The sequence below is a fragment of the Myripristis murdjan genome, chromosome 11 (assembly GCF_902150065.1).
Source record: "Myripristis murdjan chromosome 11, fMyrMur1.1, whole genome shotgun sequence".
NCBI classification, from domain to species: Eukaryota; Metazoa; Chordata; class Actinopteri; order Holocentriformes; family Holocentridae; genus Myripristis; species Myripristis murdjan.
Window position 1 is genome coordinate 21,037,522 of NC_043990.1, and position 23,269 is coordinate 21,060,790.

The window sequence follows — 23,269 nt, forward strand, 5'->3', positions numbered from 1 at the left end:
TAATGGCTGTGGCACAAGTCACTCTGCAGAAGAGCAAAACGTATGATAAGCTACCGATTATGATCCATTGTTAAGATTTAATGTAACAGTATATGGGGCAGTTACACATCATTGATACTTATAAATTGATGCGTCAGTAATTTATCACTTTTAAAGACATTACTTTTCAAAGTACTGTTTGTGCCTCTATACTGCAATAAAACTTTTAATGCAAGGCTTTTACTTTACACAGAATGTTCTTCCATTAGGGTTTTGCTTCTGTTACATTTAGATTTGCAGAATTTGTTCACAACTGGCTTTGCCTAATTTTATGTTAAATTAATTTCTGATGACCTCTGTTTTTTTTTTTTTTTTTTTTTTTTTTTTTTAATGCATGTCTGTTCCTGCATCTGTTGTTTATTTTTTATTTTTTCTCAGGGCTGGCCCTTGCAGCACTGACACAGATAAAGCCTGCACAGTCCTTGGATAACCAGATATCAGCAAGCTAGTGTTTAGCACACCCTGTCTCCCTCAGAGTGGTTTGTTTATCAGTGTATCTAGGTTAATAGTCATCCGGTTCCTGATAAAAACTTAGCAGATCACACATGAGGTCTTGAAGAAGGACATAATTTAAGGAGACTGCATGTGGAGGTCTAAATGCTCCTCCAAGACAAGCATGACTTTTCTCCCCATTATTATTCCCATTTCATGCCTATCGAGATCCTAGTATTAAGCATTAACATTTTGGGACAAAGACAGACACCAAACATGGCTTCAATCACAATATTCCCTATACTGAACATATGAACAATGAATGCAGTTTGCAATCATTCATGCTGCTGTTTGACACCTATATAGGCCTAATTCTATTATAGTATGCTGACTGCCCAGTCTTCTTTATGTTGTTTTTTTATGCTGTTTTTGCCATCTTTTATCCATCTCATTGTTGTTACATTCTCTTCTTTAGTCAATTGCTGTCTTTGGACTGTAAAGCACTGTGTTTTGAAAAGCACTATACAAATAAATATTATTATTATTATTATTATTATTATTATTATTATTATTATTACTTGTAGTAGTGGCAATAGTAGTAGTAGTAGTAGTAGTAGTAGTAGTAGTAGCAGTAGTAGTAGTAGTAGTATTAGTAGTAGTAGTCTGCTAATTGGATGATGCCTGTTTCAAGGATTAGGGAAAAGGTGTGTGTATAAAAAATAGGAGTAGCCTGCAAGTGTTATTTTAAATGGCTGGCAAGTGCATAAGTAGCAAATCTCTCCTTTATAATAGGTAAGTTTTGATTATACATCAGCCAATTCAAATTAGAAACCATCCAGACTATCTTTCCCTTGGTATTCTCACAGACCTATAGATGTGTCCACTAATGCTACACCAATGCTGCTTCATCTTACACAAGTAGAATTGCTGTGTTATGAAATTTAATTAATAAGAGTTGACATTACAAAGAAAAGTAGCCTATCTCGTTTGAAATGTGAGTTATTGTTCAGAAAAGAGAAAATTGTTTGCCGACTTGTAATCTTTTCTGTCTCCTGTCCTCACATGGGACCAATGAGTGGCAGTCTGACTACTTCCCAATCCACATACCCAGGCATTTGGATGTAGGGGCTGATGGTCAAGTCCCAGCAAAGTGGAGGAGAACTGAACCAAAATGAGACTGTTTAGTTGTCACAATTATACATTGGCCAACACCATCAGAATATGGTGAAATGAAATTAAATCTTATCATCAGTCTGAAGTAGGCTACAACATATTCATTGATTTGAGGCAGTTGTTGTTCAGGAAGATATCATACACAGTGTCAAAGTCTTGTAGTTACCTTTGCAGTGCAGCTGGGATGACATGCAAAACACATTTTCATTCATGATTCCATGCCATAATGAGATGAATACCATATTCATACAGCCTTACAGATTCTCTCTCACTATGTCTGTCTTTGTTGCATTTCCCATGTCTTTCATAGAATATGAATATTGTAGAGAGTTGAATTAAGTGTTCAATTTGTTTGTTTGTTTTGGCCCCTAGGAATAGGAATATATCTGCAGGTTCATTAATATATTCAAACTGTAACTTATTAAGCAGCATGAATCTGCCCTGCCCGCTGCTAGTACAGTCAAGAATATAGGCTGGGAGATGTATGGACTTTGACAAATACAAAGATGAGCAAGTTCAAACTGTAATTCTGTCATTTACCAGTAGGCTAGGCTCCGTGCAAATGCAGGTCAGTGGGACAAACGTCCCCGGAAATTGTAGGCACACAGAAGGAGCCTAATTCCTTTGAATTTAATACACTGTTTAATACCTGAAAAATAGTATGATAACGGAATTGTATTGTATTTCCGAAGTGGCATCAGTGTAATTTCTCTAATTATAACTGTAAATAAATTGTTTTTGTTATGTATAGGGGTGGGAGCTGGCAGTGGTTAACATGGGTGCTTTGCTCTCATTGGTCGAAAACATAACGGGCAATGATTTCGCCCAATCAAACTCTGTTGCGGTGGAAGCTTTTGGGCCCAGTGTGCATGAGGAGCAAATCCCAAACTGAAGTCTCCTCCTTGTAGCAGCACATTACGGTGAGAATATTTAGCTTGATTGACATTTCATCCTCTGGAAAATGTTAAACTAAAGTAACGTTAGAAAGAGTTTTATAAACGACACTTGTGTGAAGTAGTTAATGCACTGTATGTGACTGAGAGACAGCGGCGTACGCTATGTTTCTGTCAGGAAGTTGACGTTAACTGTTAGCTGAAACTGGTAACGTTAGCCAACGGCTAATATTTAGCTAACCAGCGATTTCGCCGGTACGGGCGGACCTCTTTGTCTGACAGGAGAAGGCGTGCTCTTTTGTTAGGCTTTTCCCTTTGTTCACTCGGGAAAAGGGGAACTGTTGGGTCGGGATTTCACTATTATTCGCAGTTCTCTAACTATTTAGAAAATGCAAATCGCGAAAAAATACTTCACAGAAGGCCTGATCCAGTTTACGATCTTACTTAGTTTGATTGGAGTTCGTGTGGATGTCGACAGCTACTTGAATGGCTATTTCACGCCTCTGTTAGAGATTAACCTGGGACCCAGTTCAGCTTACATCCAGACACCCTTTCACAGTCTGAGAGACACTCTTGATGGATACAGCGTCCACCCAAAATGTCCCGAGTTGGACTATTTTTTCGCCAGTCGCCGGCTGCTAGACGAGGTGCGGACTCTCGGATCTCCGCGGTTCCCCACGCATTTGAACGCATGGTTGGTGCACCAAGTGTCTGCCGTTGACAAGACCGAGTCTGGACAGCCTTCAAACAGCGACAGCATTGACACCAGCTCAGGGTTGGAGAGCCCCGGGGACGATGCCAGTGATGATGGTCAACACCTGCCTGACAGCGGCCAGGAGGAGTGCCAAACAGCCCAGCGTCACGGCGGACAAGGGCCTTGTACCTCTGGAGCCTGTGGCTTTCTGAAAGATGTGAGTGTGAACAATACGCTAACAAAAAGTACAACAGACTTCACTGGTAGCCGTGGGTCAAGAAAAGTTGGCTGACCGACGTTCCAGCAAAGGGTTAAATGATCTTAAATGAACCAGAGAAAGTTGTTAGCTAGCTACCTGTTAGCTAAGTTAGCTAACTATTAGCAAGCTAACGTTAATCCAGAGTTAAGCAATAATGCATGTCCACTCTACAAATCACTTAACGGTAGATTGGATGCATTTGGACAACACAATTTAATAATATATCTCTGAAAGTTTGAAATGTGCATTCACTTTCACTTTGCCAGAGCTCAGTCTCGCCAAGTGAAAGAACAAGATTGCAGTCAGTGATAAAGTTCGTTTCTTGATCAACTTTTATCTGTGGCAGTGTGCCAGTCAAACAGCACCTAACTGGTCCAGTTCTGTGAGGAGCCAGCTAAAGATGGCTGGTTGAACAGGTTTGGTGTTCAGTCTCCAGCTAACTGTCCAGTGCACCTGTCACTCTTCACCATGACACATGTTGAGGCAAGCCAGCTCTGGACTGTTAGATTCAGTGCATCAGATTAACTTTAGGTATTGGATGACCAGTTCATTGTTACACTACTATCTGTCAGGAGGTGGGGTTTGAACTAAATGATAGCTTCAGAGTCAACAGATTATCATTAAATGTTTTAATTGGAAATATACACTACTCACAAAAAGTTAGGGATATTCGGCTTTCGGGTGAAATTTCAGGATGAACCTGAAATGCATTATAACCTTTACAGGTGAACTTAATGTGACCTTCTGTAAACTTTTGAATGCACATGTCCAACTGTTCAATGTTTCAGTACTTTTTGCACAAGTTGCTGTTCTCTAACAAGGAGTTTAACGGCAAAATTCACAACAGGTGTTTGATGCTCCAGCTCATCAAGGTCGTATCATTAGGGAACGGCTGCTGGAGACTGGGGTACCTCAAATGGAGTGGCCTGCACTTTCTCAGACCTGCATCCCATAGAAAACCTATGGGATCAGCTGAGTTGCCGTGTAGAGGCTCGGAGCTCTGTACCCCAGAGCCTCAATGTCCTGAGGGCCGCCCTTCAAGAAGAGTGGGATGCCATGCCTCAGCAGACAATAAATCGACTTGTGAACAGCATGAGACGTCGTTGTCAAGCTGTAATTGATGCTCAAGGGCACATGACAAGTTTTTGACACTGACATTTTTTGTTGTGGTATATCCACCACTATTGTTGGCTTTTGTTTCAAGAAATTGTTTGAGATGAGGAAATCACCAGTGTATGCTTCTACTTAAATGCCCTACTTTCATGATATAATATCACTGTAGCGTGAACTTTTTACATTTTCCATAAATTTCACCCAAAAGCCAAATATCCCTAACTTTTTGTGAGTAGTGTATGTAGTTTCTTTGTGCACCTGTATGCATGTGATTGTTGACATATTCTATAATGGTATCCAGGCTTTTGACTTCCCTCATGATCCAGTTTTTCTAGTTCAGGGTAGAAACAGCTGCTTGGTTGGATGTGATCCCTGAGGCTGGTCTATATAGCCCATTTTGTAATTGTATCCACCTTCTTAAAGCTCAGCTGCCAGTTGTGAGCCTTGTGAGTGGTTAAGAAGTGAGGGGTAGACCCACACCCTGTTTGCTTACACAAAAGCCATGGTTCATACTCAAATACTACCCCCTCCCAGGGCGAATCATGGTCATAAGGATTGTGCTGACACGTTTTTATGTTTTAACCTTATCTTTGTGTAACAGAATTGATAGCTGAGCTCCTTAAAGGCTGAGCATCAGAGGTCGTGGTTTGTTTTAACACTCTTTTTCAAATGGAGAAGACTATAACTCTGCCAGTTTATTGCGGGCCTGTATATAGTTTCTCAGAGCCACTTCAGGCTGGGCAACCTGTTCAGCAAAGTCTACAAGTCCAAACAGAGCCTGAGCAGAACTTGTTTGGGTTGGAGTACAATTTGTCATATTTTTTTTTGCCTGCAGCATCACAAAGCAAAATGCTACTCATTACCTGTTTTGTAAGGATGAGAATTGGCAAGTGCTAACTCCTCTTATGTGCAACCTTTACATATAATTTAGGGAACAGACGTTAAGTGTGTGTTAAGGTAGAATGAACATTCTGTCTCTGGCAGACAGGTGTTAACCTACATTCAATGCTACACTCGGTGTGACTGGAGAGTCTTACAACATCTATCAGGGTTATGTCACACCCATGTTAGCCTAATAAGAGCCCTTAACCCCAAGTTTTCATGCACACGTGCCTAAACACACCTTCTTACACCTTACTAATGCATTTGTTGTTGCTGGACAAACATACAGTCCTTGAGTTTATGTAACTTGACTGAAAGGCCATGGCCATAACTGACAGGGGGATGATAACAGTTGTGGTTAAAAATTGTCCAGAGTCAGTTAAACCGAGTTTAGCTCCTTGAGAAGTTGTACTACTGCTCATTATAATGAACCTTTTTCCTCTGCCAGAAGAGAACAAGAGTCATTTGTTTAAGATATCCAATTAGCAGTAATGGTTGGATTTGGGTCACTGAGCTGGAAATGTAATGGACTTTAAGATCCTTGTATGCCAGCTAACAGCGAGGCTGTTTCTCATTATCCTCCTGTTTGCCATTCTGTCTTTCTGTCTTCCCTTTTCTCTCCATCTGTCTTCCGTTGCCCCACCAGGAGGATGATGCTATTGCCAAAGAGGAGGAACCAGTCTCATTTGGTCAGCTGGCTCACAGTTCTACACTGGAACAAGAGGTAAAGTCCTGGTTGATTATGCTAATTGCCCTCATTACCAACATCAGTACTGTAGCAGAGTGCGTTGATTCTGAGAAAGTGCCTTGTTACCTGATTTCAGAAATGTTGCCATGATAGAGATTTTCATGAACTGATATTCTCCTTTGTCGTGTTTCACATCAGATTTGCTATTTATGCTATTCAAACTCACCCCACATGTTAAATCTTTAAAATTAACACACAGATTAAGTTTACTACACTTTTTACTAGCTAGCCCTGCTCCCAGGTGATTTGAAATCATCACTCAAATACAGCTTTCTGCTATTTGGCTGATTGCATGCACAGTCATGAAAGCTAAAACACAGTACAATAAAGTTTGTCACACAGGGAAACACTTTTTGCAGTTGAATTTCCTCATTCCTCAGCTAGAGATATCATGCCAAGACAAAAGTACCGGGCAAAGTGTCAATGCTCTATTCCTATGAATTTTTTTTTTGTCTATTTCAGAGTCTGCTTAATGGTGGTATTGCCCTTTCTGATCCAGTGCCTCACCATCCTCCCATTGACATTGAACAGCACTGGAGCAGTTTTCTCTCTCTGTCTGTCACTGACCTAGATGTAAGTCTTCTCACAATGATGATGTCATGCGTTTGAACCTCCTTATTACGTTACGCTAAATATGTTTGACTTAATAATACCTGTAAACAATACCTGTAGATTTCTTTAAATACAATGTTATAAGAGTATTAGATTTGCCTCTGCCAATTAGTATTACTGGAACTACAACCAGCTGGTAAGGAGCTGGTAACCCATTTAAAAGAAGTTCGTTGTTATTGGTTAAATAGAGAATTTTAATGTCCAATGATTGTCCAAATGCTGTTTGAGAGGCTTCTCCACATTAAAAATGAAAAAAAGAACCATAAATCAAAGTCTGTATATGTGTATACTCATGTGTAGGACTTGGACTCCTTGGTCCCTGAACGTCTTTTAGACCTCGACTCAGACATCACCAGTGCCATTAGTCATGATGTCAGTCTGCGTGATGCCATGGTAACCAGGGCCGGAGCATCAGAGAGCATGCAGGCCAGGCCAGGCCAGGCCATCGCTCAGCAACAGCCACCTTTTTTCCGACTGGAATCCACAAACTCCTCGTACTCAGACTCATCACCAGGAATGACCCCGAGCTTGGCTGCACTCCCCTTTGCTTCAGTATGTAATGTAACCAGGAATGTGTCATCACATGGCACACTGAGTGGTTGTCTGGATGAGGCGGTGTTTGACCAGATTAACCTGTTGGGTTTGGAAGGCCTTGACACCATTGATGTCCAGCTGCTGGATGGTGTCGGGAGCATAGACCCACAAGTCCTGGAGGACCTAGACTCAGACTCTGGTCTCTCCTTAGAGAGCGGCTCTGGAGGTCCAGCCTCCCCAGGTTGGTTAAAATTTTTCATAGTTATTCCAAAATTGAAAGTCTTTGCTTCTCAGTCCTGTTTTGTGGAGTGACAAATTGCTTGGCATTCATACTTACTAGGGCTTGGATGATATGCTTATCTCCTGATTTGATACTATCATATACGTGGGTGCCATTTCGATATGTATTGCGATTCTACAAGTATTACAATTTGATTTTACAATTTATTCTGATTTTTGTTTTTTGAATTATCCTCTAGTTTGTGGATGTAAAGTTTCATGAGGCTTGGATTATCCGAAAGGTCACAATGGGTAATTTTATACAGTGATCATAAGATACTTATACATCATAAGATGGGCATGTCTGCAAACGGGAGACTCATGGGTGCACAGAAAATCCATTTTCATTCAGATATCTGGGGGTGAGAGGTCAAGGGACCCCTTTGAAAACGGCTATGCCAGTTTTTCCCTTACTAAAACTTTGGAGCAACATTTTGTCCCTTGCTGACAACCTAGCATGGCATGCTTGATACCAACAAATTCCTTAGATCATATAGTTTCATATTATACTAATATCTTGACTTAACTACAGTATCTTTAAAAATCTTTTTAAAAAAATTGCAGTATTTAAGTTAATTGTTTTTTTTCCCGCACCCCTAACACTTCTTGTGACCTCTATGATAATTGTTCACTCATCCAGGCACATCCGAGGTGTCATCGTCGTCCAGCTCATACTGTGAGGACGAATGTGGGGCTACAGGCTACAGCAGTGAAGCAGACTCCTTCCCTTCCAAAGGCATTGCTGACTACACCACAACATGGACACCTGTGGATCTCAGTGAGAGTGTGTGGCATGACCATAGCTACTCCTCCCCTGCTTTCTTCCACCAGCCATCGGTAGCGACACTGCCCCACAAAGGCATCAAAGAGGAGCCTGTCAGCGATGAAGAAGAGCAGAGGTTTGAAGAAAGGGAGCTAAGTCGTGATGAGCTGCGAGCCCGTGCAATGTGCATCCCATTCTCAGCCCTGCAGATCGTTAATATGCCTGTGGAAGAGTTTCTGGAGGTCCTCGAGGGCCATGGTTTTTCACCTGAACAGGTGACACTCCTGAGGGACATCCGTAGGCGGGGAAAGAACAAATTGGCTGCACAAAACTGCCGCAAGCGTAAACTAGACGCCATCACAGGACTCCAGGAGGAGGTGGCGAGGCTGCAAGCTCAGAGAGACAGGCTGCTCAGGGAGAAACAGCTTACAGCCAAGACAATGTGTGCTGTGGGCCAGCAGATTGAGCAGCTCACCAGGGACGTCCTGGCCAGGCTGAGGGATGATTCAGGACAACCACTGAGCCCGGACAGATTCACCCTGCAGTGCGGGGCTAATGGGAGGGTTGTGGTTCAGCCTGTAAGAAGGCCCACTGTCTCTACTACAGCTGGAAGTAAAACTGACAAGAGGAAGAAGGACAAAAAGCAATAATGCTGCATTGCCAGCTGGGACTTGAGGCTTGAGGCTTCAGGATTTTGCTTATTTCTGAACTCACTTGCCTGACTCTGGTTTTGGGATCTCCTTTTCTCTGAGAGTGTGTGTTTTCACCTCTGTTGGGAGCCTAAAATGTCAAAAGCTGCAAAAAAGAAACTGAACATCTGTAGGCCTAAATAAAAGAAAAAATCTTTTGGGAAAAATGTAGCTTACACACTGGACAATAATATTTTGCTTATAAACAGGCAATCTGGGTAGTTGCAGGGTACAGCTATCTTGCTAGCGGTGCTACCTGTGTCTTTGTGCCTGTTAGTAAGTCATTGACTCTTACCCTTTTTACTGAAGAAAGTATAGACAACCATATTAAAAGTCAACCTGGCGAGCATTGTGACTCTGAAGTGGATGGGTTCTTCTGCATTGAGCCATGCCTGGATATCCATACAGTATCAGCGAAAGGTAGTAGATTGTATCTAAAAAGATGTTTCTGAAAGACTAATATGCTCGTCTGTCATAAAACTGTCAAGGGTAGTTTTTTTTTTTTTTTTCATAACATCACCTTTTTTGAAAAGTAAGAATTTAGATGGCATAACTAATCTACAGTATAAAATTCCATTATTGAGTCAGATGTTTATGAGGGCATGTACTGTTCATTAAGCAGTTAAAATTTAGTTTGGGGTGGGGGTTCTTGTCATGCTGGCATACAATACAATAACCAATTTCTAAATTGAGAAGGCCTTAATTTAAATGCAATTGTTTTGATTATTGTGTATCCATGATGCACAGATGTACATTGCCATATCAAATTGTATTTTTTCTTAAGAGTCTAGACCTTTGGTTTAAATTAAAGAATAATTCTTTTAAGCACAATTCCTTTTGCTTAACCCTTTTATGTCAAGTACTTAGTATTTGGTAAAATTATATTCTACCTCACACCTTATTTTATGTTAAGGACTTGGGCAAAATTAAATTGAAACTTTTTTTTTTTTTTTTTTTTTTTTGTAAAGGGAACTTAAGTGCACTCAGTCATCCTTCATTGTTTATATGGCCCTACAATGGACCTAAACCATTTGATTCCAATATAATACAAACACCAACTGTATTGGTAAAAGGATCAAGTGTTCTTTGGATGTTTTTATATAGTTCAGATCACCTAAAAAAGAACAGAGTATTTAGTAGAAGTTGGCATTTTATTCATGGTTATACACTTATGCAGTTGCGAGTGAATGAGTGAAAAATTGGAGACAAGTAAATAGTTTTATTGTGACTCATGAGGTGTTACTTTTTCCTCAAATTATTTAAGTTTTCGGTTTGACCAAGACTGTTTGTGAATACATTTCTTTTCTAGTATTTCCTTTTGGCCTGTAAATGCGTGTTTTTTTCTGTTTGTTTGTTTGTTTGTTTGTTTGTTTGTTTGTTTGTTTGTTTGTTTGTTTTTGGTTGCATGGTGATTGCTGAATGTTGGTATGAGGTGGCTTAGAAAACTCTGAATGATGTTACTGCAGACAATTTGTTTGTGATTTAATAAGTAAAGATAAAACTAAACATACTTTGTGTTGTCTTTTGTTGTGCCCCTGTTCTGCAGAAATACATACCTGCATTCGTATGAAATGTAACTGGCATTAGTAATGACATGGTATTACAGATTTCAGCAGCAGCGATTTGACTGTTTTTAATAGCAAAATTTCGGTGTATTCTCAGGGGGAAAACAGCATGTAAAAACGTAACACTTACAAGGTTAAAAAGTACCTGTACCTGAGTAATCTGAGGCCTTTGAGCATTCAATGCACTGGTGGTTTCTTTTTTAAGATCTGCCCAGTGCTGCTACGAACAACACGCGTGGAGGGTGTGCAGGTCAAAAAACGCGAAGCGCATTTCCCCTTCCCGGCACCCTTAGCAAAGAAGAAAGGCTTGGCGCCTGCAGCATCGTAGCTGGTAAGGGGGTTGGAGGCTGACCGCGTGGTTAGGAGGCATCACTGCGGCAATTTCCGTTGTTTTTATCAAGATAAGGTATGCATCGAGAGATAGGTTGTTATGTACTGCCGCACGCTACACTTCAGAGATTAATCGTCTAACGTGAGGCCTATGTTAGCTAACGCTGTCCTACAAGCTACAAGTTGAAGCCGGCGACATTTCTTTGGAGAGTTCACGGTAGTGATCGAAAAGACATGAGTGTAAATACTGTTGTTCACCTTGCATGTCCGTTGTGATGCCTCAGCTCAGTTAACCATAGCTAACCTTTGAATGTTGTGTTAACATGAGTAAATCTTGCTCTCAGCCAGGAGTTCACTGTTGATACTGTGCCTTTTCAATAGCGACCCGCTCATGTTGTTGAGAACCGCTCTGTATTAGCGAGCATACTGGCTCGCAGCGTTACGTTAACTGACGCTAAGTGAGTTTACCTACAAGATTATCTTACTGGCGTTTGCAGTGGGTTTCAGTTTATTTCTTAACATCACATTTTCTTGCTAAATTAAACACGAGGCATTTTGGCGTGGATTATCTCTATGGTCCAGGCCTACTTTAGCTAGCCACAGTTAGCATTTTAGCTAGCCTAGCCTAACGATAAAGTTTTATTCAGACAGTGACGCTTTCGCTGGTCATATTTGCACAGGGATCATGGCACCGCTTCTGCTGCTGTTTCTGACGCAGCCTCAGCACGGTAACGGCTAACAGTTTGAATTTGCTGAGACGGTAACATGTTTGAAATGTAACGGTGAAGACCACCACCGTTAGCTCGTTTTCATGTTATGCTAGCTGCCGTGTAATGGAAGGGCGACTGCTCAGTACACTGGTGACTGAGAAGCGTTGTTCATTCACTTTGGCGGTGGCATAGTTAGCTACAGGATTTCATTAATTTCATATGAACTTGTATAATTAGTAGAGGTCGAAAAAAATCGTTATATTAAATCGATAAATGTCATATCAAGATATTTGGATGAAAATGGGTTATAAAACATTAGCTCACTCTTGTATGCGTGATGTAAATTCATCTTGTTATATATATATTTTTGTTTTGTTTGTATGATTTGTGTGTGTGTGTGTGCGTGTGAAGTCCAACATGGGCAAGAAGCAGAACACAAAGGCGAAGAAGGAGGTGGAAGAACCAGAAGAATTTGTCGTGGAGAAAGTTTTGGATCAGCGTATCGTCAATGGGAAAGTAGAGTTCTTCCTGAAGTGGAAAGGATTTACAGAGTGAGTTCACTGTTCCTGGGATACCTGCCCCTCCACTGAGCTGGAAGTGCTTCCCTGGTATGGGGTTGTGCTATGCTTTCGTCCATGGTCATTATGGTTGCATGAAGAGCCTGCACTTGGGCACACACATCCAGTGTTAACATGTAGTTTGTTGTCTGCTGTTTTATTGCAAATGGAAAACTGTTCAGCTGCAGAGATGCAATTATTGATCCTTTTGATTCTCACCCAGTGCTGACAATACCTGGGAGCCAGAGGAGAACCTGGATTGCCCAGAGCTGATTTCAGCTTTTTTGGAATCGCAGAAGAATGTGAAGGAGAAGCCGGCACCTGTTAAGAGGAAGTCCTCAACGGATGAGCCAGACACAGAGGCCAAGAAGAAAGATGTGGTGAGTTCACCTTCATTTAGTTAAACAGGCCTCTTCAGTCATAATCGCTTTTCTGGTTAATGTTTATTCATAGTCAAGCGTTTCTCCCACAGTTCGAATCTCCTACATCTAGAAAAACTGTAATTTACAAAACTGCAAGTGAAGATTTATCATCTTGCCTTGCCCATCCCAAAAATGCTAATACATACTAACATTAGAGCCATGATCAAACGGCATCTTGTCCTGTAACTGATGCTGGATTCGGCTCAGGGGGTGAATGAGTCACAGCCAAAAACACCCCCTCATTTGTTAAAACACACACACACACACTTAGAACTGCTCATTTCTTGTGAAAGCTCCATTTGCTAAACATTTTTTTTTGTTGTCGCTGTATTTCAAGGGTGAGAAGCCCCGTGGGTTTGCCAGGAACCTAGAACCAGAGAGGATCATTGGTGCAACAGACAGCAGCGGAGAGTTAATGTTCCTGATGAAATGGTGAGTCATGAGTAACAAAGTAACTCTGTTTATTTGCATATAAACTGTAATCTGCACTGGCATACTTGGACACTTGCATGTTTCACACTTGACTTTTACCTATTCTAGACACCTGTGGGTAAACATATTGTTTTGCTTTGGTATAAATTAAACACCAATCTCGATCTTCCTTTGTCTTAATTAGGTAACTAGATAGATACATATATAGTACTGCTGTGTCAGTTGAATTTCCCTCTAGGTTTAGAAAAGTACCCAACAGAAATGGGTCCACAGTTTGCTTATTGTTTCTCTATCTGTGCCCTGTGCTGCAGGAAGGACTCTGATGAAGCAGATTTAGTCCCAGCCCGAGAGGCCAACACCCGCTGCCCCCAGGTGGTTATTTCCTTCTATGAAGAGAGACTAACATGGCACTCGTGTCCTGAAGATGAAGCTCAGTAGTACTACCCTCTGGTCCCTGTGGTCCTTTGCCCCCCACCCCCTAACCCTTACACCGTTCTCCTCAGGACTGACATTAACTTTGGGCCTGCCTTCTCCTTTTAGCTTTCTTAGTTATTTACAGGACGTTTAAATGTTGTCGGTGTGTGGCACTCAAGAGGACCGCTACGTTGTTGTACATAATTAGCACCGTTGGTTTTGAATGGGGCAGGTTATACGTTTAAGATTGGGATAGTGACATAATGTCTTCTGTTCATGCAGTTAGTTTGATTTGAAGGCATTCAACTGCTTGGAAAACGTACTTGATGACATGACTCAAGTTTTCTTTATATAAGTGTTTTCTTCTATTCAGACAAAATCAAGAGAATGAGCTGTTCATACCTGCTTGACAGTTTCGACTGTGTCTCCAGTCTTCCTCAGAAGCGCCATCCGCCGTATTGCTGACGTGTCATTTATCAGGTCTGTCGGCCACACCCCCCTCTCCCGAGGTGGTCTTTGGAGCACGGAATCCCAGGTGTGCGAGAGGGTGTATGCCCCTCGTCCCGGTTGATGGTGCCGCCCGCCCGCTTCCTGATCTCTATAGCCTCTTTTATCCAACGTTTGAATTTGTTGGTTTCCGATGTGATGATTTTCCCCTTGTCCCAGTCCATGATGGGACAACCCGTCTGGCCGATCAGCTGATAAATGACACATCAGCAATACGTCGGATGACGCTTCTGAGGAAGACTGGAGACACAGTCGAAACTGTCAAGCAGGTATGAACAGCTCATTCTCTTGATTTTGTCTGAATAGAAGAAAACACTTATATATCGCAATAGAAGACAAAATGAACTTAATCAGTTCAAGTTTTCTTTTCCCTGTTTTCACACCTGTTGTACATTTGTAAGTGGTGGATTAAGTACTAGGATCTGTTTAGCTATCCTTAATCTAATTTAAGGAACTCTTTTTTTTATGATTATTGTTACACTAATGCTTATTGCATACTTCAGTGTAGGACTTGTTAAAAAGTGCTTTTTGTATCCTTCTGTAAATATTATTTCAAGTTGTCCAATAAAGGTTTTATGCTACCAGTTGACCTGCTCAGTTTATTAATGCAAGGAAATGTCGGCTCTTTAGGAATTAGAAATGCAAATCATCAGTGATACAAACACCTTAGTGTAACCACTCTTCAGCTACATTTTTGGAATTTGAACATTTAGGTTAGTTGCCAGAAGCTGGAAATGAACTGTAGCCCTATCAAAGCTTCCATTTCAGAGCTCATTCTGACAGTTTGTGGATCATTTCTCAACCCTGTGTAGTCAGTATTTACTCTCTTGTCCTTTTTATGCCACTTTTAACCACCAGTGATATGCTTGGCTATTTATGACTGTGTATGTGATGGAGTTTTAATGCTTATCTGGTAAATGTTGACAGGAAATCTTCAGCAATGTGCCTGTCTGGCATATTGAGACAAATGCAATCAGGAGGGGCTCCAAGCAGAGGAATAGCTGAGGATGTCCAGTTCAGCATGCATTTTTTCATCTTCATCACTTCAAAGTATAGCAAGATTTAAGCAGCTGAAGGACTCACATCAGAGCCATCAAGACTTCATAAAATACCTCACTCCAATACATGCTAGAAACACTGTATATGAATGCTTTAGCCTATCAGGTATTCATTATTTTGGATCACAGTATGATAAAATTTGCCTAAACTGACTAATTACATGAAATGAGCTGAGAATTCACTGGCTGATGCCATTCTGGAGAGTATTTGACGATGAGAGTGAAGACATTGTTACCTGCCATAAAGTTTGAGTACCTCCTGACCTTGTCCACTGACAGCTCCCTCACTCAGGACTGGCAGATTTCAATGCTTCCATTTCAATAAGCATGAGGATTAACAAATGAAAATAAAAGAATACATTACTGAGCTGCACAACATAATTTGAATTACTTGGGATCTTGGCTTCCTGTTAATCACGTAAGAGCCAGTTTCCAGTCTTCTAGGCATGTTGACATAATGCAAAGAAATGTCCACCATCAGCCAACGAGGCCAAAAACCCTGTTATTAAAGCTGGGATGTCTCTTACTATGACCCCTTTTCCTGACCTCTAACAAACCACAGCAATGTCACCTCTGCTAGACCCAAGGCATGGTCACAGCAAGGGCAAGACATCAAAGTCGGCCTGTTGTGGAGAAACTCAAAGGACTTCTGTCTCTGATCTTTGGATGTCACTGGATCACTGAGGACCACATCACCAGCTGGCATGACACCTCCACAGCCATAATCTTGTGATTGGCATTATGGGAGATGGACTTTGGTCATCTGTGTAATGTAGGGGAGGTTTCTATGACAACTCACCAGAATTAGTTGTTTCCGTGGTGAAACTCCTCATGACATGTCCCTGCGTGGCCAAAGCATCCCGGGCTTCTGCCATTGTAGGAGAATAAATGAATAAAAGATATGAATCCCATTAGGAATCAATCATGAGTAAGGACACATAAAGGTGTCTTTCTCATCCACATAACCCAGCCCATATTATAATTACACCTCCTGATTATGGGGATAGACTGAGCTTCAACGTGCAGGCATATGATTTGAACCCTTACATAGGTGTGAAATATTTTAAGGACCTGTGTGTTGGATGTTTTGAGCAATCCTTCGATTTTACTTGGGGTCATAGTGATATGATAGTGGAGGACTAATGATACGGTGCACAGGAAGGACATCCTACTACTTACACGTGTAACAGAGCTAGTCACTAATTTCCAGTTTCCCCTGTGGCCGACCAAATAAGAGAGCCCAGGTCAGGTCAGGGTCAATGTGTGCTCAGTGAAAATTCAGTAGTGATAGACTGAGCTGAACTGGAGCAGAGGGAAGGGGGAAAGCTACATCCTCTTTTATGTTAGAAAGAAGAAATGAGAAAAAAGGAGGAAAATGTCACTCACACATTTCATAGAAGGATATCTTGCAAATCCCAAATATCTTGATTGAATCAAGCCTTAAATCAATGCCAAACAGTCATCGACTGTATGCTAATTTGCTGACACTGCAGCTGTTTACACTCCACAAATAGCCATGATATCTGTAAAATGGAAAAATTGTCAAACCATGAGCAGGACTTTGGTGGTCAAACTCACAGGAAACCGTCCAGCGTGAGGTGGGGGAGAGACAGAACCCCTTCTAAACTAAGTGTATTCACCTTTTTGTCCGTACACTAAAATTCACACACTGAGGCTGACATCAAAGCTAAGGATTTAAATTCATAGTATACATCATAAAAATACTGTTAGAATTCTGAGAAAAGCACCCAATTCTGAAAAGAAGTTTGATTTTCCTCTGTATTAGTGGCTGCCTGCTGTATGATGATCACTAAGTGGAGATCAGGGTTTACCTGAGTTAACTTTGTTAGTCTGATCTACAAATTCAAGACAACCACTAAAGTAAATATACATACATGATGGGTCTCTATAGTCCAGATCAGAGAGCAGTTTCCTGAGTCAGCATTCTCACCAGTTCTTGTTGGTTCTCCTGCAATCCCAATTATTGCCCATAATCAGTCAGTCAGATTATCTAGCTGCTAAAAAACCAACAGAAAATTGTTAACCTCTTGCCTATCAGAGAGTGTATGAAAGTGAATATCAGCTATTGGAAAACTTTCCATCTCCTGACTTTACCCAAGACAAAAGCCCTTTGTATGCAAATAAGCAGACCTTAGCCTTCCTGTATTAGTCGTACCTGAGGGGATGTTATAGTACAGTATTTAAGACATACTGCTCACGGTCAGACCTCACTCGAGTTTGAGTATCCTAGATTGACCAGGATTTTGGAATAGCTTTTAAAGGAACCTGGTAAGAACCATTTTAAGTTATTATCACCTAATGCATTTCCTAACCTTTACATTAGAAAGAAGTTGTGCAAATAATATGCAGCCTAGAGTTTTGCAGGGAATATACTTAATCATCAGGACAGTGTTTTAACATCTGAGGGCTCAGACTGTGGAGAAACAGTTGTGATAACAGAAATGTGCCGATTGCCTATTGCCTATGCCTATACTGATATATTGAATTGAACAGGTTTTAATGTGCCATAATGTAGCAGTGACTAAGCCTTTGAATGTACTTGAACAAGTGATAAGACTCTTGTTGCTACAACACTGAGTTATCTCTTTTTCACAGAATATGGGGGAAGTTATGTTGTTAGTCCAGGGTAACACCAGGTAGTTGCAGAGCTTGCCATAGGTTTGTGCTTTCAGTCTGGGTGATGATGACTTGAAAGTTGCCACTTTCCCAGAAAAAATGATGAAAATTTAACTTGAAAGAAGCCCTAATGTCAGCCACAGTGGGATGTTCAGTCAGTGGCTGATTGAACACTTTAAATTGCCTACAGAGAAGCTGCAACGGCATCTGGTGTATCTGGTAATGTGTAAAACCAAAATAACACCATTTGCATGAAATTTCTAAATCTTCTCTGTCTGTTTATGGTTGTCTGTGATGTATTTCAGCAGCATTTATAGTGACGTTAACAACCTGTTTCCCCATCCGCAGCAGTGCAGATGAACAGTGGAGTCTGTGTTCATGGCATAGTGTTATATAGAAGTTGTTTTGCATTGCCTTTAGGGAGAGAAATTATGCATGTGAATGCTCCGATCAGTTGATGCCTCATCCTCGTGATGAATTGCGAACCTTGTTTGACATTGGCATAAAATTCTTTGGTTAAAATTCAATGTACACATCACATCAAACAGATACACATGATGTTTTATGAGGATCTCTGAAGGGTGAAAAGGTGAATTATGTGTAAAGTGAATGTGTCTGTAATTAATTTTTCCTCATTTTGGTGGGTTTCCCTATGAGGACCACCATAGTTCACCTGCCCTGTTATTTTCCACCACATCACCTCTTGCCACCAGGTGATACCATTTAGCCTAATCCCACCCTTTAAATTAGGAACAGGTGCGTAAAGAGAGAGAGAGAAAAAAAAAAAAAACTTTAGCTTTAGATTTCTAGTGAGGGATGTGAAAGGAGCTGTGCCGCTTTTAAGAAGAAGAAGAAGGAACTGTCTCTCTGTGTAGTAATACGATTTGTGTTTATTTTGTTTGTTTTAAGACTTTTTATAGAGCAGGCTTGTGTTTTAACAGGCTGGAGTGTCCAGTGCGCAAAACGCGTGACCGCAGACGACGAGTTCAGTTACAATATTGAGTGCAGGCAGGGCAGATCCCGAAGCCGGACGCACAGCGAGATCTGCTCCTTGTTATTTCCAGCCACAGGATCACTGGTGGGAAGTGAAGGAAAAGGTAGGCTCAGGCTGCTTGCATGTGAAACTAAAGTTGCTTTATCCCCCCTTTTCCAAAACGTATTTTTATAATACACCAAAGTATTTCTAAGCGTCATTGTGCCATGAAAAACGCCATTCATACCTTATGGAGACCTACGTGTTTGAGGTACTCCAGTAGTACGTTTTTAGTGGCATTATGTCACATTAGTATTAGTTTATTAGTTCTCCGTCTCCTTAAATGGCAGTGTTAAATTGTTTAGACAAAGTATAGGAATTGTTAAATCCTCCTTTTGTAAATTATGCACTACCCACTGCCAAATGAACCTATGATTTATTTGGGTATGTGAGAATATGCAGTCCATCCACCTTATCACACTATCTGATCAAAGTGTTGGCATGGTTAATCTTGTGATGTTTTGCAGAGGCAGGATAAGAGTCCAGTGATTTCTGGACTAACCTCAGGACACATAAGCGCTTGTCTGTTTATTGATTAGCTCTTTGCCTGGAGTTAATGCTTGTAAAATGTCAAGGAACAGATGATGGAGTGGAGGATTGCCCTGACTGGACTATTTCTTGAATCAAAGATTGTAGAAAAAAAGTTGAACTGCTCATGCCATGGTGCCTAGCAATTTTTCCAAGAAGAAAATGCACACGTGTGTTGGGAATATTTTGCTTTTCTTGATTAGAGTAATTTGCACAGTTAGTGTTCCTTTTGGCTGTAATCTGTGTTGGCTTTCTTTATTTGCAGGTTAGTCTTGGTGTTTGAGTGTAGTAGCTTACAAATATCCTTCTGTGTGCCAAATCCAAGACCTTTGCCCTATTGTTCCTTTTTTTTGGTACACCAGCTCCAACTATGAGCACTTGTTGCAACTTTTCTTGCTCAATGCCATGCCCCACTCAGCAGTGAAAACAACTTATGTTAAACAATGGACTTTGACTGCCTTGCCATTCTTTTGAGTGTTCTTCTCTGAGACTATGGGCTGACATTGCATAATGGTTGGACATGACTAGTTATAGTTTGAAGTGTTCACTTGACCTTCAGTCATCACATGTTGACCCAGCATACCCAAGTTTCCCCTGCAGTTTTTTTTTTTTTTTTTGTGCATTCAGGATAGTGTTGTATTGCATATCCATGTGAAAATGGTTAACTGATTTTCAGTCTACAGGAATAAGTTTACACTGCTAGGTTTTAATAGATACCACTAAGCATTTGCATAAAACTAGTTGCTTTGAATCGGTTGTCTCAACTCTTTCCTCTCTACACCCCTTCCCTGTATGTTTTCAGGTCTCTGTGCCCATTATGGAAAGTATGTTAGATAGTCTCATGAGAACGGTGAGTATCCACATGTGCTCCTTCCTACTGCAGCTGTTCCTAGATTTTCCATGTTTTTATGCTGCTGTAGCGTTACTAGTATTTACCTTGTGAGTGCCTTAAAGGTCCAGTGGAAAATAATTTTTGCTTGGAGACATCCTGTTGCATGCCCTGTTGCTATGAATCAAACACAAAGATGTTCCTATTACACTGCCTTTAAAGTAACTGAACCCCGGTTTTTGACCCATGCAGGAGTTCATTAGTGTGTGTGTTCAGGACCCAAGGCTCCATAAAGATGACTTCTGGCACACACACATCGACTACAGCATCTGTTTACATGTGAGTGCCACGTAAGCCCCAGAAGTTTATTCAGATGGACATTTTGTTTTTAGGCCTAGGTGATATCATAGTACACAAGTACACTTATTTTCATTGAGAGTTAAATATGTCATTTGTGTAGAACAGGTATATGGATTGGCTCTGTTTGAAATGTCTACTTATTCTTTTTGTGTAGACCAATAGCATGTGTTTTAGGAAGAAGAGTTCCTGTGTGAGGCGGCGGTACAGTGAGTTTGTCTGGCTGCGCCATTGTCTGCAACAGAATGCTCTGATCATGTAGGTCCACCAGTGAATTTAATAAAATATGGCTTGTCATTAGAAAATATGCCATCATTTCTTTTGTCCTTTTCAGTTGTTGGTAGCCTAGACTATTCATCTCATTCAATATGTGAGGTATTAAATTCAAATAGATCATAGGCCACCACTCTAACTGACCTGCAGCTGTTAATTTATCAAGGCAAGGATTGACTCCACATTTCAAAAGGAAGATTTTCCTTAACTGAACACAGGGTGAGTTTCCTCCAGTGGATTTTTTTTTTAGTTTTGTTCTTTTACCCAGAGAGTTGCCCAAGCTGCCCCCCTGGAACCCGTTCTTCAGTCTGAACAACACAGAGCAGGTCAACCAGAGGATGAAGGGCCTGCAGGAGTTTTTAGAAATGTGAGTCCTTCTGCAGTAACAGTAGATGCCATAAGCACTACTGTCTTTTTAGATAGTAGCATTGCCATCTAGTGGTGCCCTGTGAAAGCAGGGAGCTTTTACTTTTCTCACCTTTATTCCTAAATACCTTATGCTCAGTTGATACCTGGTGAGAGCAAGAATGCTGCTGGAGACTTGACATTGAGCCTGAATGTTTTTGTAAGCCTTAAACTATTTTAACTCCATCTAGGTTAAATGATTTGGGATCCTTCCTTACTGTTGGCATGATTTCATTTCTCCTTTGTAGTGTTCTACAGACGCCTTTGTTGCTGTCAGACAGTCGGCTCCACCTGTTCCTCCAGTCAGACCTCAGCATTACAAAGATAGAGAGGTGTGCTCAGGGCCAGACAAAGTACACAGTAGCCGAGGCCATCCATCGTTCCAGCAGCAGCTCCATCACCAACCTCCCTCTAGAGGACATGAGAAAGGCCTCCTGTGATTCTGCCTTTGATAGGTACTATCTCGGATAAAATGTCTGTTTTAAGAATGTGGGCTTTTCAGTTGCCAATCCTAAATTCACTCCTTCCTGTCCATTGCAGCTCATTGTCATCAGGGTTTGGTGTGGACACCCCTCTGCGAGGTAGCCCCCTTCCCTTCTTTGAGTCCTCCAGCAGAGACACAGACCTGTTCAGCAATCTTTCAGAGTCACCCTCTGAAGAAAAGCACATTGAGCCCTGACGAGCAGCGTTATAGCAGTTTTGTCCAGCCACCTTCCCCTCTGTTTAGATAAGGGTCATCTGTGTGTCAACCTGTTGGTGCACATGAATACTCAGTGAAGCTCTTGCCTTACATGGTTAATTGCTCAAGGATTTAAAAATTGTCGTTGACTTCTGTTAGCTTCTTGATATCCCCACTAATCTTTTAAAAAGTCTTTAAAAAGTATATGCTAAAGCTAATTCACTGTTACAATCTGTAATGAGTTGTATGTCTGAATGAGTTGTATATCTGTAAATTTGATCTTAAAACAATATCCCAGTCCTTTAACTTCTGTGAACTTGTAAAATATTATCTCTCCTTTCTTTTAAATGTGGATGGCTAACTTTCATCTGTAATGAGAAAATTCTTAATTATTTTGTATGTTTTTATCTGCACTATAAAATGTATTAAGGTTAGCAAGGGACATGTTTTGAATTGTAGACAGGCTTTTTAGATGTTTGAAAAATACTTTGCTTAGTGAAGTTATCAGTGTATAAATAAACTGGCTTTTTTTTTTTGGAAGAATCTCACTCTTTGGATTTAAGTTGACAGTTTACTCATTTGCAATGTTTAATTTCACAAAATATTCAGACCAGCTTTATTTGGAACTTTATTCAGACTAAATTTGACTTTGAAAATCCAATGCTCTTGAAGTCTAATGCCATGCATTGTTGCAAAAGCCCAGTAGAGGGAGTGTAGACATCATGGGACTTTGAGGAATTGAGTAAATCATAGCATGCAGGTTCACAATGCCACAGATAATCCAACTGTTATGAACTTTAGTATATATGTCATATCATCTACTTAATAGGTGACTGCCTTACCAAGCTTTAAGACAGATGGAAAATGGTTCTCTATTGAGCAGCTGGGATTGTCCCTCGTTTAGAGGCTTGGGTCAATTAAATTGTATTGCTGATCTTCTCATAAAGTTGAGAAAGCCAAAGGCAAAACAAGCAGAGTCTGCCTTGCTTTGCTTTTATTTTGTAATTCAGCTATTTCCTCATGGGGAGTCAGAGCAATATAAGTCAAATGTCCCATGACCTTAAGCATTAAGCATTTTTCCCAATAAGTGTTTCTTCTGTGGAAAAAAAAAAAAAATCTGCCCAGGACAAGGAATTTCATATTTTTCTTAGTGCCCACATAGCTCACAAGGTGGAATTCTTTAGCACCTATGGATGTTGTAACTGTACTCCCAGTTTGGGACTTTTGTGCTGACACTGTCAACAACGCACCATTTGTCTAAGGCTAAGTCTGGACCACTGTGTGTCACCTGAAAGAAAACAGTTCTCCATTCAAAGTTAAACTTTAAGCGTCTTTGATTTTCAGATACAGAAGAGATCCAGTCACATTCAGCCCCTTGTCACAGTCTTCCCAGGTGAGATGGCCTAATTAAAGGAAGACAGCA

The 23,269-nt window shown here is 40.8% G+C and overlaps 3 protein-coding genes across 6 annotated transcripts; all 3 read left to right on the forward strand.

Annotated features, from left to right (window-relative positions):
- The first annotated feature begins 2,526 nt into the window (after positions 1–2,526).
- nfe2l3 (nfe2 like bZIP transcription factor 3) lies at positions 2,527–10,616 on the forward strand. The gene is made up of 5 exons (XM_030064117.1): positions 2,527–3,448; positions 6,132–6,209; positions 6,696–6,806; positions 7,146–7,620; positions 8,299–10,616. Exons 1-5 carry the CDS (start codon positions 2,927–2,929, stop codon positions 9,069–9,071), a joined length of 1,959 nt encoding a protein of 652 aa, XP_029919977.1. The 5' UTR covers positions 2,527–2,926; the 3' UTR covers positions 9,072–10,616.
- A 283-nt stretch (positions 10,617–10,899) lies between these two features.
- cbx3a (chromobox homolog 3a (HP1 gamma homolog, Drosophila)) lies at positions 10,900–14,634 on the forward strand. Of its 4 annotated transcripts, none has more exons than XM_030063913.1 (5): positions 10,900–11,006; positions 12,127–12,266; positions 12,496–12,652; positions 13,032–13,126; positions 13,438–14,634. In XM_030063913.1, the coding sequence occupies exons 2-5, from the start codon at positions 12,133–12,135 to the stop codon at positions 13,562–13,564; spliced, it is 513 nt and encodes a 170-aa protein (XP_029919773.1). In that variant the 5' UTR covers positions 10,900–11,006; positions 12,127–12,132; the 3' UTR covers positions 13,565–14,634. The 4 variants fall into 4 exon arrangements, with proteins under 4 accessions (XP_029919773.1, XP_029919770.1, XP_029919769.1 ...); XM_030063910.1 differs by having other exon boundaries at positions 10,940–11,081; XM_030063909.1 differs by lacking the exon at positions 10,900–11,006 and adding an exon at positions 11,013–11,245.
- A 3,883-nt stretch (positions 14,635–18,517) lies between these two features.
- Positions 18,518–22,389, forward strand: snx10a (sorting nexin 10a). The gene is made up of 7 exons (XM_030063908.1): positions 18,518–18,839; positions 20,106–20,153; positions 20,385–20,471; positions 20,647–20,747; positions 21,031–21,129; positions 21,416–21,622; positions 21,708–22,389. Exons 2-7 carry the CDS (start codon positions 20,121–20,123, stop codon positions 21,844–21,846), a joined length of 666 nt encoding a protein of 221 aa, XP_029919768.1. The 5' UTR covers positions 18,518–18,839; positions 20,106–20,120; the 3' UTR covers positions 21,847–22,389.
- The last annotated feature ends 880 nt before the right edge of the window (positions 22,390–23,269 follow it).

Bases quoted from the DNA above. Each gene is read 5' to 3' on its own strand.
- nfe2l3 (XM_030064117.1), top strand. From the start codon at position 2,927: ATGCAAATCGCGAAAAAATACTTCACAGAAGGCCTGATCCAGTTTACG. The intron at 3,449-6,131 runs GTGAGTGTGAAC...TTGCCCCACCAG, and splicing joins CCTGTGGCTTTCTGAAAGAT to GAGGATGATGCTATTGCCAA. The intron at 6,210-6,695 runs GTAAAGTCCTGG...TGTCTATTTCAG, and splicing joins GTTCTACACTGGAACAAGAG to AGTCTGCTTAATGGTGGTAT.
- cbx3a (XM_030063909.1), top strand. The intron at 12,267-12,495 runs GTGAGTTCACTG...ATTCTCACCCAG, and splicing joins AAGTGGAAAGGATTTACAGA to TGCTGACAATACCTGGGAGC. The intron at 12,653-13,031 runs GTGAGTTCACCT...CTGTATTTCAAG, and splicing joins AGGCCAAGAAGAAAGATGTG to GGTGAGAAGCCCCGTGGGTT.
- snx10a (XM_030063908.1), top strand. From the start codon at position 20,121: ATGGAAAGTATGTTAGATAGTCTCATGAGAACG. The intron at 20,472-20,646 runs GTGAGTGCCACG...CTTTTTGTGTAG, and splicing joins ACTACAGCATCTGTTTACAT to ACCAATAGCATGTGTTTTAG. The intron at 21,623-21,707 runs GTACTATCTCGG...TGTCCATTGCAG, and splicing joins TGTGATTCTGCCTTTGATAG to CTCATTGTCATCAGGGTTTG.